The sequence below is a fragment of the Eleginops maclovinus genome, chromosome 1, assembly GCF_036324505.1.
Source record: "Eleginops maclovinus isolate JMC-PN-2008 ecotype Puerto Natales chromosome 1, JC_Emac_rtc_rv5, whole genome shotgun sequence".
Lineage (NCBI taxonomy): Eukaryota > Metazoa > Chordata > Actinopteri > Perciformes > Eleginopidae > Eleginops > Eleginops maclovinus.
In genome coordinates this window covers 8,754,867-8,772,785 of record NC_086349.1, presented here as the reverse complement: position 1 = coordinate 8,772,785, position 17,919 = coordinate 8,754,867, and the positions used below count along the sequence as shown (strand labels likewise).

The following is a 17,919-nucleotide window of genomic DNA, read 5'->3' as shown; positions in this document are numbered from 1 at the left end:
AGGTAAACATGACAACCTTAGTATGTCCTTATAAATGTAACTGCGTTAGGCAAAAAGTAAGGTAAAAGGTAAAAAATAAGCATAAATTAACTCGTACTTACCTTGCTAAATTGAGCTAAAATTTGCAAACAAACTTTAGCACAACAAGTACAGATACAAAAAAGTCCTTGCAGCTAACGTTAATGTTAGCTTGATTATAACGTATAGCTAGCTAACGTTAGCAAACTCAAGGGTATTTGCTCTCTGATGTAACTATATAAATGTATTTATATCATTTTTTTTTTTTAAACGGGTGTAATTGGTTGAGGTTGTACTGCTTTTTAACAGTGATGAACACCTGCTATCGTACCATGATGATTATTTCTGGCAAACCCAATTTCAGACTTCACTTTTCCTCCAAGCTAAGGTCCCTAAAGGGTCAAACAGATTAGGTTGGCCCCAAGTGTGATGCTCTTAAGCCAGACCTTCTCCTCAGAGCATTTCAAATGGCTGTAGACTCCTGGTGTTGGTTTATAATATTTATCAGGGTATTGAAGAAAATCAATGCCAACTATAAGCATGCAGTACGATGTAGTGACCTTTTCAATATTTAACCAACACCCACTATCTTTCCCTGGCCTCAGCAAAGTGTTTTAAATGCTAAACAGAGCCATAATCATGCTTTAGTTACAAGAAGCTGTGCTGTAGGAAGACAAATACACTGACAGTGAATCAGTATGAGTGTTTGCTGTTATTTTTATGAAAATATAGCAGCATACTAATGATATTCGCATGTGTATATGAAGAACATTTGTGAACGACGGCCTCTGAAACACAGGAACTAAGAACTGTTGTGGGTGATTTCTCTCATCTCTCTATTCCTGTTAGGACATTCGGTCCTTGTGAGAACAAAAAAAGAGCGCACACTCAGAGAACTCGCAGAGGATTCACCTTGCTCTCACAGCTGATGATAAGGAAGCATGTTCTCTTTAATGTTCCCTCAGATCAGAAATCTTCATCGCTGCCCTCAGCAGTTTCCTCCGCTGATGCTTTGATAAGCTGCTCAGTCTTTCTTCTCTGTTCTGCTGGTTTGGAAAATACTGAGTCTATTTTTCTATATTCATTGTTGCGAAAGGCTGTTTGATCCAGGCAGAATTTTAAGGCTGCTGACGGCACTGAATATTTTGCCTGTATTTGCTTTTAATGCCACCAATATCCCTTGAACTAATGGCCAGATTGGCATCAAATTATTCATGCTCCCAAGACAAGGTTTATTCTTTTTCTAGACCAAACTGTCCAAATTCAGATTTGCTGCTGTACCTGCTTGCCCCTTGCACTGATGACACACTTTTTTTAAGTGTTACCTCATACTGCCAGTAGGAAGGAGGCTTCTGCTTTTGGTGGCCCTCATGAGCTTTCCCTTAGTGCCACCATGAGGTCTAATTCTGGCTTATAAACCATAGATCTATCGGGTTCACAGTGTTGTTGTTTTTGGAGTGTTGACCATTCAGCTGTGTGTGTGTGTGTGTGTGTGTGTGTGTGTGTGTGTGTGTGTGTGTGTGTGTGTGTGTGTGTGTGTGTGTGTGTGTGTGTGTGTGTGTGTGTGTGTGTGTGTGTGTGTGTGTGTGTGTGTGTGTGTGTGTGTGTGTGTGTGTGGCAGAGTCAGAGGCTTCAGCTGCAGGTCCAGAAGCTATTCTTAAGACTTGTGTCTCCACTGATGTGGAGGCCCAGATGGACCAGAGCAACTCAGACTTTGGTGACATACATTTAGGAAATGTAAGTATTTCAAACATGAATTTATCTTTCACAGTCACAATTATGTTGATGATTCCATGACTTTTTTTCAACCACAATAAATATGTTATAACTTAAAATCCTGAAAAATGGTATGGCATTCACATCAGCCTTTGTTATGTTTCATTTTGGTGCTTATTACCAAATATTAGTAAGACGGTCATTATGGTACAGATCATACCTGCTGAACATAAGCATGTTAGCGTTGTCACAGTGATAATGTTAGACGCTAGCATTCAGCACAAAGCACCGCAAAGGAAGGCCTCACAGAACTGCTAGCATGACTTTAGAACTATCCGAAAAAATCTGTAATCCGAAAAAATGTGAAGCCTAAATTTCAAAGCACTTAGCAAAGCCCTTAATTTCCCTGCCAAGTGAACAGTGTATCACTGTGTCACATATTTGAATTTGATAATATGCATTGTCAATTGTGAGATTAATGCTATTAGCCATATACATTTACAATGAAACAATTAGCATATTCAAAGAGTAAGTGACAACCTATAGGGGGGATCCCACCCAGACTTTCCAATTATCATGCTGAAACATGTGTTCACAATTCATGGTGCTACAGTCCATTTTATTCACCTGTCAATCTCGTTAAGATGCAGACTACAAGTGTCGGTTGGCTGTTTCATGACTGCTTGATCGATAGAACCTTCCCTGTTGCTCGCTGCATGTATGATAAATGGTGATATTTGGAGTTATTGAATTTATCTGTGTAACTAGACCAGAGAGATACCTGATCTATTTCTGAGACAAATTCTTATTTTTGTCTGTGGAAAACTTTCTGCCTCTCCATCTTGTGTGCCTTGTGGCCCATGTGAAGTTGTGCAGTTGTTCAGGGTTCATTACGTCTCTCTGGTGGGGGGCTAATGGTGCGCCGCCTCTCCCTCTGTGCCTGTTATGGCTGTGTGTGTGCGGCATGTCTGCATGCCTGTGGCTCGATTATTGTCATTTTGACTGATACTTTCACACTGTGTGGTTGAAGGCTTGTGTCTGATATGGCAGATTATCCATCATGCTATTGTTGTCACACAATATTGAGCCGGTTGCTGTACGAATGGCTTACTCCTTTGTTTTTATTATTTCTCTGACCACCTTTATGTCTTGTAGCTGAGCAAGAAAATACACTTTTCACTGTATTATGAGTGAATGCTATTTAAAGTAATATAACTGAGAGATTTCAGCTTCCCTATATTGATTGAAATGGTTTTGTGTTGTGGAATAGAACAGTTTTACTAGATTCAGAATTCAACCAGGTAAAAGCTCTTGGAACCTCGATTTTCCCCGTAAAATGTGATGCCAGAAAACAGTATTTTTTTTAAAAATGGAGCGTCAGACGGCATAAACAACTTTATTTTTACGGTGCTCCGAAATAAATAGGGGATGGATGTCCGGTTGGTTTGTCTGTGGACGAGTGGTTTGTTGTTTGAGGTGCAATATATGACTCAGCAGCTTTAAGACATGAAGAAACTATTATTTTCCTCTTCGGATTATTTTCACCAGAACGTGGGCGGGTCGTAATTTTGACCGGAAATGACGTTAGCGCCCTAATACTATATTTTGGGGGGAAAAATCCTGAATATATAATGTTTGATGTACCCTCCTTCTAGGTACAAGGAGGGGACATTGGTCCTTTTGAAAGCATCAAACTGGAGGTCATATTTACTCCAACCATTCCCGGAGAGAGCAAACTGGACTTCCACATCAAATTCTCTGACTTCCGCACCAAACCAGTAAGAGACTATTTAATTTAGTAATTAAAAACAAGATGAGGGTAGACGTTTAAAAATGTATACAGCCAACGAGAGACTGTTATTCTGTGTAAACCAAATGATTACTTACAGATACCCATCCAGGTGAGGGGAGTGGCGGTCAGCATCCCGGTCTGGGTGGTCCAGCCCAGCATTGACCTGAAGATCTGCATGTTTGACCGCCTCTATCAAGACAGCATCGTGGTCCAAAGCAGGTGGGTCCCACAGACTGTGATGGCTGACAGATTTTCTATGTATGAACCCCATTGATACAGAATTGTTACAGCGCAACCTGCACAGTTGCACTTGTGTTCTTTCTGTTTGCTGCTCGGCTCCCAATCATAACCCAGGATTTAATTCTGATGAATCAGTTATTTTCATCTACACAAACAGTACCTAGAAATTGAAAAGGTTTTTTATCTACTTAGTTGGTGAAATAAAACAGGAAATCCCTACAGTGAAGTTTAAAATGTACCTGCGTACCTTGTTAGCTCGATTCCTATGTTATCCATAACACTATAATACAATAAATGTAATTTAATGGAGGAATGCACCGGAGTCATTTGGAACAGTCCCTCCGCCCCTTTGATTGAACACAACGTGTTTTCTGTCCCGTGTTGATCCCCAATTGGTTTACATCCATTTACACATCTGCCCTGTCTAACGAGAGGCAACGCATCAAATTAAGGGAAGCGAGACGTCATTAGTTATCATATCAGCGTCACTTTAAGTAATCATTACTCACAGTTGGAGACAGTAATGGATCAAGGGCAAACAAAGTGTGCCAAGAAACTATATGAAGTGATATTTGAGTTCCATTACTTTACTCACCATGCAACCTCTGGGTGGATTTTATTTTAAAGCTGCCTGGTCTTCTTCTCCTCTTAGTCATGAAATAAAAGTTGTTGACAAACATATATTGTATACATTTTATATTCCGTTAAGAAATTTGAAAGTTTAAGGTGTTCCCTGGTTTCCGGATAGTTTTTGTAAAAACTAATCACAATCACCTCTTTCACGATGTTCATTTTTACATCAGTGTAAGTGATGATCAGAAATCAGCGAGATGAAGCAGTGCAAATGTTCTAAATATAACATGCACTGTAGTGATACTGTTTTTTCGGTGTTATACTTTTATTTGTCTAAATTGTTTTTTGTGACTTCCCCAGTCTACATCAGATTTAAAACCGCTTTATTTCCTTGCCATTTGTAGATGGCACACTGACATTCTTCTACTGTACCATGTACTCTATAAAACCCCACTTTAAAACATTCCAGCTATCTCTGAAAGAGACAATAAGAAACCCCTCAGCCCAATGAGATGACTGCAGAACTGAGTGTTGCATGTCATATTCTCATTTTGTTTGTTGTCATGCTGAATTATTAGGGTTTGGAAAGTGGCATGGACTGCTGATGTAGCATGTTGGCTTATGTGCTGAATGCAATACTAAAAACTCCCTCATTCTTTGCCAAAGCAATCATTTTCAGAGAAAACCGGCTCATGGAAATCCCTTGAAACAGAAGGGTCCAGCTTACTTTTTAGATGTTCCAACATAAAACTCTCTTAGCCACGCTCAGAGCCAAGTTTTGAGATATTCGGCCTCAATAAAATACCGATGCATTAGCTTATAAATATTCTTTTCACAGCAAAGGATGACGCAATGGACCGAGCGGTAATCTCACATCCCCACAATCCTCTTTGGTCCACAAAATAGCACGGGATAACAGGAATCCCTTCGTGATTATGGGCGCGATACAGTATAATTCTCCCACGAGGTTAAACATTCAGCGGGGGCAGAGACATTTGCAGATGTGTCGTCCACCACCTAGCCTGTCATTGTGTCACGTCACATGGGGGGAGGGAGTGCATGTGTGAGGGTGGAGGATTTGTGACAACTGCCATCTGGTGCGCTGGCACAACAGCAAATGTGACAAGATGACGAAGACGGCATCAGTGTGAACGGCAGACAGCCTTTAAATAAAAAAATGCTGACGCTTGCTCCAGCAAACCATGCAACATGCCACTCTGCCTCCAACACTGTAATTTGAACACAAAATAGCTTGGCAGCCTTTTTCGGGAAACAATAAAACAGCGGTTGCTTTTATCGTACAATTTGTCACTTCGAGTAGATGATGAGATAGCGCAAGTCCTCCTTTTTTTATGACAGATTTATATTTTTTAACAGCACAAAGAGTCTTTGAAATATTTTTGTTTTCTTAAAGGTCCCCTATTATGCAAAATGCACTTTTTTCTGTCTTTTATACATAAATATGTGTCCCCAGTGTGTAAGTAGACTCACAAAGTGTCAGAAATTACAACCCTCTCTCTTTCCTCCTTACACACATCTCTAAAAACGGGGGTACAAACGAGCTGATCCAGAGTTGCTGCCGATATGACATTATAACCGTAATGTGGGCTGGCTTTACATGGAACTCCTGGCAACGTCCCACCCACGTGACACGTCCCAACCTATCGTGCCCCATATACAGTCGTGAGCTGAATCCCCTCGAGTAGGCAGCTTTGTGTCTGTGTATTCAGCAGGATGTCTGCAGGAGGGACTATATAATACTTATAATCCCACGGTTCTAATGGTAATCACTGAGAAAATAAGTGTTTCAGAAATAATGCTTGACGTGGTTTTGAACATAATATGGGGTTTAATCACGGCAGCATTTAGCTGAGTTTCTCTGTTAGAAACTTCTTGCTTCAGACAGAGAGCTGCATGCGCACCAAAGGGGCGTGGCCAGCTTCAGGTCAGCTCAAATTTAAAGCGACAGTCATAGAATCAGCACTTCAGGAACAGGGCTGACATAGAGGGGTATGAGGCATGCTACAATGGGTGATCTTTCTTCACAGACATGTTCTTAAAATATAGCGTAATAGGGAACCTTTAAAGCCAGGGATTTAAAGATTACTCCTGCAAATGAAAATAGTTTTTGGAGTCTTGTGTTGGAGTATGGTTTGCCAGCAAATCATTGGAATATAGTGCACACATTTGGCAGAGTTTTTCATATTTGGGAACAGTAAGGCTTTTATTTTTTGTATGCTCGATTTTCAAACACTCTTCCCTTGGTACCTGCTGGGAGTTCAGCATTCCTGCCCAAACTCAGGACACACACACAAAAAAAACAAGCTGCTTTTTTTTTCTTCACAAAGCCTTCTGTCCTTGATTTCTCTCTGTATTTCTTATATGCCTACTGTGCCTTCGTCAAACCAGTCTCCTACAGTGTGTTGTTTGGCAAGAAGAATGTGTGTTAGTATTTGATGTCAGAGTTGTTGTTTTTATTTTTATTTTATGGATAATAGATATATATCTTTCTGTTCCAACTGTTTACTTTGGAAAACATGATACTTTAATAAGCAGACAGTGTTGCATTATTGGGATGGTTCCATATAAGTGTTTCCGTGAAGGCTTGGTTTGCAATGAAGCTGAGAGTGAGTACACGTAGAGTGAGCAGGAGATTATCTGCGTTCTGTCTATGTAACAACACGATTATTGGAGGCACTCTGTTTCCCCACAAGATCCTCCACAAACTCACATGGGTGACATGGTTCTCACCAAATGAGTAGACAAGAACATAAGACCATTTGATGATCAACGGCAAGTGGAGATGCTTCTTACGAGATGCCAAAGTTTAAAGAGGAGTCTCCAGTCACTACCACTCTGACACAGCATCAAACTAAAGCTGAGGCAACCAACAGGAAGACCTCCAAGATTTGATGCATGCTGAAAGACCCATCTACCAAGAAGAAAAATCACAATACAAGCCCAGAATGGATATCAAACCCCCTCGAATAATGCGAGGGGAAATGATGAAGAGCATGAGACCGGGATCATCAAACATTGAGCAAACATAGTTGCAATCTAGGACAAAACTATCGAGAAAGCTGTTGGGCGCAAACAAATAAACAATGCATGGAATGGATCAGAAATGAAACATTGGAGACTATATAAGAAACCGAAATTACAGAACCAAAACATCCAGGTTCAAACAAGACCTACAGGCTTAATACCAATACAACAACAAACTGGTAAAAAGGACGGTAAGGAGTTAGCCTACCTTCATGATACGCAACTGAAAAAGCAGCTTTGTTATATTATCAAGGAACATCCTACAAAATCACCAATGTGATATGCGGAACACAATTTAGAACCAATTAACAAATCCATGACAAGCAGGGACACTAATAAGAGCCGAAAAGAAACAGGAGAAAAACATACAAAGCATTTCAGAGATATTTATCTACAGAGATCTACCTGTCGTCCAATAGAAACACAAAAATCTGCAGAAGACCTGGGATTCCATATGAATAGTGCTGCGTACCTGGACTCACATTCAGGTTCAGGTCCGGACTCTAGTCCAGAGGTTCAGACTTATAAGTCCGGACCTGAACCCATGGCTTGTGTGAGTAACTAAAGTGAACTTATTTTATTCTAACCCTTCACTTTTCGTCTTTTCTCAGCGCAAATTTCTCGATCTATGGAAGGTTTTAGATGGTTTAGAATAAAAAGGAGAATATACGTAAGTGCTAGTTTTTTTGCGACTCCAAGTACCGGTTCCCGACGTTCCGGTTTTAACCGGACTTGAACCAAAACTTTTTACAAGTCCAGTACCGGTTCGGCGTACCAGTACGCAGCACTACATATGAAACAACCAACTAAAATAGATATGAAAGACTGTAGGAGCTTTTGCCCAATACTAAAGCTTCCATGTGGTGGTTTAACTCCTGGGGATGACTTGGCTGACACGCTTTACTGTGTTTATAGATTTTCCCTTCCGGGGTCAGACACACCCAATCCTGTGACACACACCTTGAATAACTGTGCCTTAGGAAATCGGACAGTGACTCCCTATGGCACACACAGAGAATAACACCCAATTGTGACAGCTTAAAACCCAAAAATGAACTCTCATTAAAATGGAAATAAAACAAAGACATGGATCCTTTATATTCTAAACCAAATCAATGAAGCATGGACAACAGTCTTAAGTTTTACCCATTTGGAAATCCAAGCAATACACCACCAAAACCAAACTATGAATCTACCCAAAACTTTTTTCCATCAACACAGTACTGTATATCCACCTTTCAACCATCATGCCAATGTAGGATCTTGCATATGTTCTGGCCAAAGGCAATCTCCAATAATAACCGTCTCAAAATAACCCATAAAGGTGACATACGCTCTATACTGAAAGACGCAGGTGGGTCTGGATTGGACAGGTGCTCAAAATCCACTTCAAAGTAATTCCAAGAGGCGCTTTACACTGCACCCCAGGCGGCAAGCAAAGGAAAGGGAGGCCCAAAATAACATGGCTCAGGACGATAGTGAAAGAATTCCAACACCAACATCAGAGTGGGGAAACCATAGAGACATTGGCCAAAAACAGAAGGAAGTCGAGAGGCTTTGTTTCTCTGTTGAACGAGTGAGTGAGAAAGATAAAGTATTAAGGAAATCCTCTTGGAGGTGAATCTCACCTTTTACATTTAAGAAATGCTTTCCTTGAAAACAGTTTCTATTTTAATATTTAAAGCAACAACCAAACAAAACAAATGTTCTGTATTTGTATAATGTGCTGATTATATAATCATCACGAGTTTAACCCCAAGGCAGTGAAATTCTGTTTAGTGACCTTTAAATCGTTAAACATTGCTTCAGAAATAAGATGGTCACAGGCAGCCAGTAAAAAAAAGATAGGATCAGCTAAATGCCCCTGTTAATTAAAATTATAATTGCCCTAAATGATTATGTTCCCATGAATACTCTTCCGAGAGTGACTTGAAGGTTATCATTTGGCCTGAATAAAGATATCGACTTAATACCCCCCAAGTGTCCCTGAGAGTCCTTGCCTCGGGGACACAACCATCTGGTTGACCTCTCTGCTCAAAGTGGGGCATTTCGTTTGAGAGGGGGAATCGAATAATCAGGGGTCCCTTTAGTCGATTTCGCCACAGCTCACTCTTCGCTCACCTTTGTATCTCTGAGGATGAAAGCAGACATAACAAAATGTTAAACGCATTTCACCTCCAGCAAACAGATTTTTTCCCGTGTGTTTGTACTGTCATCGTTTTCAGAAGGTGTAAACGTGTGGGCTGTGGTTGGATGTGTTGGAGAATTCCCAAGGTGAAGAGCCATTTATAAAACTAGCTTCAGCTATAACTGAGGCTTGTAGCCACAGGCACAAACATCTGTTGGTGCTCCTGGAAAATTGGGTGACCTAAATGATTTGGACTGGGGGGTACATCAATCCATAAAAGGCAATTTGTCTGTCACTCAAACAAAAACTAGTTTCTCGGTCCGTTCTTCAGTCCCTGGGGGGTAAAAGGTAAAGATCCACAGGGCATTGCACCTGGCAGTTGTTCTTTTGTCTTTGTTGCTGTCTCATAAAATGGATGGCTTACGTCAACGCTGCTGTTATGTTGTCTTTTATGCCACAATAAACAACAGTCAACAGCAGTTCCTGTGCAATATATCCTGTGCGTTATTGCCTGAGCGTTACTACTGCATTATTATTCAGTAACAGTACAAACGGCCCACGATAACCCCTCTTTCTTACAGGTATGCACTTGCTGTGTTAGCACTAAGCTAATGAAGCCATATCTATTGCATTACAGAGCCAGCACTGCCTTGAAGCTGACCTTTGAGGTGTGCCCGGATATGAGGAAACACATGGAGATCCTTCCAAAGACGGGTTTCATCCAAGCTCAATCGAGGTTCAACGCCCAACTCAAGTTCCTGCCGAGGTAAGGAAGGACACGCAGAGGATGATATGATAATGGAACCATTGGAGCATTCATAATCTTATTTTAGACCTTAAGCATGTTAAGATTCTATCACCCTTCTGTGAAAGTGCAATCTGTTTCACTGTGGTACTTCTACTTTTACTTTAGTGCAAGATCTGAGTACTTCTCCCTCCTCTGATCGATTGTGCATTCAGTACATACTGTAGAAAAGTCATAGAGGTGTTTGTTGACCACATTTAGCAAATACCTCTTTACACCAATTAGCCTTAAATATTTCTGGTCCAAATAAACGTCTAATTTTGACAGTATTGCCTGGTAGCATATGTTACTAGAAACCTTATATGATAGCTTCCCTTTTTGATAGAAACGAGCTTTGGTGTCTAACGGAGGTACAATCTATAGCCCGTCAACAGCCAGCAGGTTTGAAAGACTTGCTTCCACACACCTTCACTCTGAGCGTAATGGTTTGTAATGACTTTGGAGGACATGGTAATTCTTCCTACAACAATACCAGCTCTATATTTAGCTGGAGACGCAGGAGTTGAACTGCAGTTTAAATGCCAGGAGAGCGGACAGGAGACCCCCAGGGCAAATATGAGAGGCGTGCAGTATGTAAAAACTCAGCGTGGGCACTCTTCTGCCCACCCTCCTTTTCTTTTTTCCTTCGCAGTTCTTTGTGTATTGATAGTTGATGCTAAAAAATAGATATTAACAGGAGGAGGGTTTTCCTCAATAAGAAAATAAATGAAGGCTGTGCAGCGGTCATCGTTCAGCAAGGGAGCAGGAGGGAAAAGTGGGAATATGTCAGTAATCTGCTTTAGTGAATCAGCAGAGGTTTTAATGCTCGGCTTAGAGTACAGCTTTACTCTGCTGCTGAGCGTTCACAAGCACTAACGCTGCAACCACAGCTACCACCCCCTCCCTACTTGTGCTGTATCACACTCTCTACTGTGTCTCTATCTCTCTGCTCCTGCGCTGTCTTCTCCCACTCTCTTTTTCTTGGCCTCTCACCTCCCTGCTTGACTATTCTTCACTCTCATTGCCTTTCTCTGCACTCCTCCTATAACTTCCCCTCTCACTCTGCATCCATTCTGCCTCTCTCAGTTACTCTCAAACTCTTCCTCTCGTCCCTCTGTGCATCCACCGCTGCTTATATGCTGGAACCTGATTCTGATTACGTAACCTGGGACACCAGAGCCAGCTTCAAAGGATAAATCCAGTTTATCCGAGTTTTTATCTCAGCAATTACTGAGTTAATTGCTGAGATTGTGGAACAGATTGATATTGCGAACAAGTAGGATTGACAGAAGCCTGAATTTCACATTATTGTTTAGCAGTGGTGAAAACCAAGTACATTTACTACAAGTACTGTACTTCAATAATACTAATAATTAAAGGTACTTCTACTTGAGTATGGGAGTATTTTCTTTTCATGCTATTTCTGCTCAACTACAATTCCAAGAGAAACATTTTACTTTTTACTTCTCTACATTTTTCTTACCTCTGTAGTTACTTGGTATTTTATGTGAATATTTTTGCAAAAGAAACACAAAAGTTTAAACAAAAAATGATGTTTTTTCAAATGTGTGATAAAGTTGATTTAATACTTAAAGAGATAGTTAATTGGCACCTAAAAACATTTCTAATTTGTTTTTGAAAGTGTTTAAAACTTTTATGAACTTTTATGATCTTTTCAGGTTCATATTTATATTGTGTGTCTCTACTGTGACATGTCTCCATGCTTTAATGTTCAAAAAGCTCTTTATTTTTCTCATACTGCCTGTGCCTGCAGAATCTCTTTTCACCCTCTGTCTGAAACCAGAGCCCAGTCTGCTCTGATTGGTTAGCTGACCAGCTCTGTTGTGATTTGTCAACTGACCTCTGACAATAGAAGCGCGAGTGTTACATAATGATGTCTTTATGTTCCCGAAGTAAACAAAGTAGTCCAATAGAGGCAAGGGGGGGAGTGTGTGTGCAAGAAACTCCCTCTGGAGGGAGTTTTTGGATTTGAGCCTTTGCAGACCATTTACATGCACCTATATAACACACTACAGGAAAGGGAAAACCTCAAAAACCATAACAGGGCCCCTTTAAGATTTTAGGGTGTTTTTTGTGATTTGTTTGTTTGCTTACTCCTATGTTTAATATTTGAAGTAGATTTAGCTGATTATACTTACTTACTTTATTTTAAGTAGCATTTTAAATGCAGGACATTTGCAGTATTTTAACGATGTGGTTTTACAACTTTTAGTGAAGTAAAATGTTTGTATTATTCTTCCACTCCTGTAATTCAGTCTGACATTGTGTTCCTATTTGTGAATTTTTTGTTGGTGGTTGTTATTTTGCCTCCGTCATGGATGGATCTCGCCTTCTAATCTGTCAGATTTTTGGCAGGTTGGCCTTTGTTTTATTCAGTGGTGGTGTGTCATTAAAAATGGCACTGCCAATGTTTTCCTACCCAGAGCCTGATTGGATTTCCAAATCCTCATTAGCAGCATTGCCTTCACTCACTGTCTCCTCCACACATACTCATACACAGTTAAATCTGGATTCCAAATGACTCATAGCTTTCATTCTTTACTCAGGTGCTTGCTTCTTGCCTCCCCTCCTCGGGCTTAAGGGAGAGGGTGAGCAGCACATTCTCGCTTCCTGCTCTGGAGGATTGTGCTCAATCTGCCCACATACGTCAACGTCTTTCCTTTGCTTCATCTCTCTCTGCCTGTCTTCCTCCACTTTTATTTGTCACCATGCAACCCACATGTTCCTCTCACATATCCAAAGCATTGTTCCATACACTGTTTGTGATCCTGTTCAGCCAAGAGGAATTCAGATGGACACAGAAAACATTAACTTGTGTTCAAGTAACCATTTACTGTTTGGGAGAAGGGGTTATTTTGTTACTTGGTCATTCACATACGATATAGAAGTTGCATTGGTTGTCCCAGTGTTTTTCAGCATAACTGACAAAATATGGAGTTTTAAAGGGATATTTTGAAGAGTTTCAGGTGGGGTTGTATGACATACTTCTCCATAGTTACATTACAAAGTAGTTACGCCCCTATTTGGGATAAACCGACAGGAGTTACAACCCCAAAGAAAACCACTGCACTACATTTAATGGGGGCAGAAGCAAACCATATTTTCATCATTGATAACATGGCCAACCTTGAAAAGTTGATGTCAGTGAAAGCTATTTTTCTTCAAATATTTTCATCACTTTAAATTTAACAACCACTGTTATTTTAGCTCCGAAAGCCAAAATAATTTCTGGTTGCTGCTGTTTCCACTATCTCCTGTGTTCTGAAAGGTAAAAATACATATTTCCTTCAATCATTTCTTTTGTCAAGTCTGGTGGCTTTAGTCACCTATATGATAGGGTTGGCTGACTGCATGGTAAAACAGGGCAACTATTCTAAATATAGTGTTCTTGACACAGATATTTAGTTTTCTTAGATATTTTTTTAGGTTAGCTTAATTATTTACTGCCCCTTGTCCTCAGCCGTACACTGCTTCGCTTCCGTGACGGTATTTCCTGTCTGTTCATCCAAACTGGGGGCTTGCCCATCGCCAATTACTATATACATACACTAACTACTACTTCAAAAACCCTACTTCAAACAACTTACAACAGCCTTTACGGTTATATCGATGGTTTTTCTGCCATTTTTTTCATGGCTGGAGCTGGGCTGAGAGCTATATAGAAATATGATGTTCCTATTCTTAATCCCGGCTACAATGCTCCGATTGATTAGTTGTCTCTCCAACTGGGAAAAGCAGAATTCCAAACAGACACCACGTCACATCACCACGTTTATGTTGTTGAGTTAAACCTGTATTGCCATGTGACCTGGCTTACTTAAACCTGAATCTGTGGCCAAAAAATAAAGAAAAAGACATGCTTTAGTTATTAAAAACGTTTTCTAAAATGATCCAAGTAGGTCGAGGGAAAGAGTTTTCTCTGCACGTAGAGAATTTATTGTAAAGTAAATTTAAAACTGATGACAACATCTTTTGAATACGATGGATTGAACGGGTTTTAGGTGTAATCCCTTAAGAGCTATGGCAATGTGTCCTATCCCGTCTGATAAAAGGGAGATTACATGGATGATTTACTACAGATTACAACAAACAGCTCCGTCTATGGTTTCACTAATAGTTCATCATCACACCAACAAATAGAAACTTTAATTAATCCATGAGTTCCAGGAAACAAATAACATAATAACCTGTTTGGTTAGGACTTTTGAATGATTTTACAGTCATTTATTGTATGTTTTACCCATGCATTTCTGCATAGTGGACAATCCCTAAACCCTCTTAATCTGTTTTGTAATCCGTTCATCATCACTTTTTTTGAAATGGTGAAGTGGAATCAGAGCAGGCGTCTACATTGAAGGGGAATTTATATTTCAACTATGTTGTATGCATCACCATCAGGAAAAAGTACCCAGTTTCCTTAAGTGAAATGTTCAAATGTTCAGCTTTATGGATTCTAGGTGATAATTATAATTTGTTTGTTCTCGTTTTTTTGTAATGGACACGTAGATAAAGTTCTAACCAGATATTTTAATATTAGGTCAAATCCTTCGGAAATTCCCACTCTAGCGTTCTTAATAGTACCCAGTACCCACAAACTATTTCCACTTAACCGTGTTCTCATCTGATATCAGTAGTATCATTAAAGACTATGGAGGATAATTACTTGTGGATGAGGCTGGGGGGATAATCTGGCAACAAATAGGAAAAGTAAATCTGTACAGAACAGTGTCAAATCTAAAACCCCCTCCGTCCGCAAAATACTCCCGGGCATATGGACCTGGCGACTTCCCGCTGCACTTTTCCACTCTGCCCTGCCAAGCTAATTCAAGAGTGACTCTCCAGCAGTGAGTCTATTTACGGGCAGAACAAGAGTGCTTCCTTAAATACACCCCCTGTTGGTCAATGAAGGGGAGGAGAAATACTTATTTTCATTAGTCCCCTTTGTAAATGAAGGGGATTCAATTCTGCAAGGAAGCGACCTCTTCCTAGCGTTCAGTCATGAAGGGTGTAGTAGGGAACGTTTACAGCAGCTGCAGCTGAGATAGGAGGAAATCTGGAAAAAATAAATAAAAGCCTGTCCTCGAACCTGAAGCACACACATTTGTCGGAGGCGAGGCTCGGTTGTATTACTTGGAAAAGAAAAAAAAACAAGCTGACATCTGGAGAGCCTTAAAACCACTGACATTTACGGCATTAGCTCTCCAGCATTAAAAAGCCAGAGACAGGGAAGACAGTTAATAGGAGAAAAACAGAAAAGGGAAAGCGGGAAATGGGAAAAAAAATAGAATAGAGGAAGCGAGAGGCGGGGGAGGATCTGAACCACCAACTGCATTTGACATTCGACCACTGTTTACATGCTAATGAACTCTACACACTTACATATACACAGTGTATATATAGAATATGTTATGTAGAAGGACTGGAGTTTAACATAAGCCTGACTGCTGGGCCTCTTTGAATCATACTTACATCTCCCATCACCATGGCTACAACCTACAGTAGTGTGGAGGCACGCTCTGCATCTCTTCCCTGCTTTCCCTGGCGAGCCGATCCCACAGTCGTGGGTTTAAGTAAAGTAATGGGTCTTCAGGGTCTGAATCTTTGTCTTTCTTTGAGAAGCTTCACAGCGGCTCGTGGCTTTTCACAGATGTACTGATGAATAAGGAGAACCTTTTAAAATCCCAATTGTGTGTTTATTATTAAACCCTTAAGGGGGTGGTGCAGGAATGAGTCCTTCAATCCAAAAATTAGTTAGCATAATACCACTTCCCGTTCCCTTGTCTCCAGGTCAGCAGGTTTTCTTTTACGGGTTTTTAGTTAGATGCCTGAAATAAAGTCTGCGGTTAATAAAAGCTCATGTTAGATTCTCGTGTTTGTTCTACAACATAACATACTTTAATAATCCAAGGGGGAAATTAAGTTGGGTTGCACCATATTAGAATACAATAATTAGATATGTAAACAATCATAAGTTGGAGTAAAAATGTGCGATAAAATTCCATCTAGCTACTGGGACGCAGCGTCTTAGGCACAGGATCAAGGCAGGACGTCCTCAACAGCACAGAGATCATCTGAGGAAGACACGGTGAAGCTCTCAGTGCAATCCTTGTCTTCACAAATAGTCTGGAAGCCATCAAAGCAAATGTTAGAAACATCATTGATGGAAATGTTGTCGATGGGAACCCTGTTGATGGAAAGGCTGTCGAAACTGTCTGGAAGCCATTGATGGAAATAATGCCGTCAGATATATCCGAATGCAGCCATGTTTTCGTAAATACCAATAAACTACGTTCCAGATATTCCGTCTGACTCCTAGCTAACCCAATTAGCTCATCCATTCCGTTAGTCCATAGGCCCTCTTACGTTAAAACCAAACACAAGTCCGACTTCAGCTTAGAGATCTTGACGTGAAGTCATGCGGCCGTCATGTAGTCAGTTTTACGCAGTTTACTTGGGTAATTGCATTTCGTATAAAAAATGACTAAAGTGGTGTAAATATGTCAAGATTATCCTGATGAACAAAACTGTCAATGTTCAAAAAGCCAACAGAAAATTGCTTTTGTTGAGGGAACCCTTGCAATGCTAACTTCTGGGTCGGCCTACAAAAATACATCGTCACTGCACCGCTCTACTGGTGTCTTTGCTTTATTCTGTTCATGATGACATTTTGTGCATAACAGCATGCATCTCACGGTGTACTTGCTTGTTGTATCACTCTCTCACAGGATCTCCTTAGCCAAAGATGCCAAGGAGCTTTTTGACGAAGATACAGGAGTCTTGGAGGTTCCGCTAACAGTGCAAGTAGCTGGCCAGGTTTGTCCCATAAAACACACAGCAGTTAACCTCTCTTTTATCTAAAGCAGCTTTCTTATTGTGCAAAAATAAAGGCTTGTGTCCTACTTTTTTTCTGAAAGAGGCAAAGCGGCTGAAGGTTGCAACCCATTTTGCTGGTAACAAGCTAAAATTATCTCATACCCCCAAGGCCCAGTTACTCCATGGGTGCTAATAAGCCGAGCATAAAGGTTACCCCGTATGGTTTCACTGAAAGTGTCTCTAAAAGCTCAAAAAGGAACAGTGTGTCTTTCCTTCTTATTCCATGGCGTACATATTATCTGGCAATTTGTGGTGGGGTGACTTTTGTTCAATTTCATGCCTTTTAGTAACGCTTACAGTTGCTTACAGAATAAACAAAAACATTACAAAGTGACTTCATATATTAAGTACGACATACAGTGTTTTGATAGAATAACAGTATAGAATCAGAAATCAGTTTATTGCTAAGTAGGTTTACATATGCAAGGAATTTATTTATTTTGGTGTATGTTGGTTCATACATAATCACAGTAAGAGGAAATAAGTTGTAAAATAGGAGTAATTGTAAAACTATTATAAAGACTTTTTTAAAAACTGTTATAACATCTGAATAAATCATATTTAGAGGAAATCAAAGCATTTACAAAAAAGTAAGAACAGCTAAATATTGCTTTATTTATTTCGAGGAAAATTGGTGTTTGTGACTCAATTAAAAAACTATTGTAAAACGTTTTGTTTTTATCTATAAAAAAGGAAATACAATAAGATTATGGCAAATTACTACTTATT

The 17,919-nt window shown here is 40.1% G+C and overlaps 1 protein-coding gene across 1 annotated transcript in view; it reads left to right on the top strand.

The window, feature by feature from the left end:
• Positions 1-17,919, top strand: part of cfap74 (cilia and flagella associated protein 74) — a 58,258-nt gene that overhangs the window by 21,686 nt on the left and 18,653 nt on the right. Inside the window, exons 19-23 of the mRNA XM_063888765.1 lie at positions 1,640-1,755; positions 3,390-3,512; positions 3,624-3,745; positions 10,150-10,278; positions 17,043-17,130. Of these exons, the coding sequence (XP_063744835.1) occupies positions 1,640-1,755; positions 3,390-3,512; positions 3,624-3,745; positions 10,150-10,278; positions 17,043-17,130 (578 nt within the window). The remainder of the gene's footprint in view (positions 1-1,639; positions 1,756-3,389; positions 3,513-3,623; positions 3,746-10,149; positions 10,279-17,042; positions 17,131-17,919) is intronic.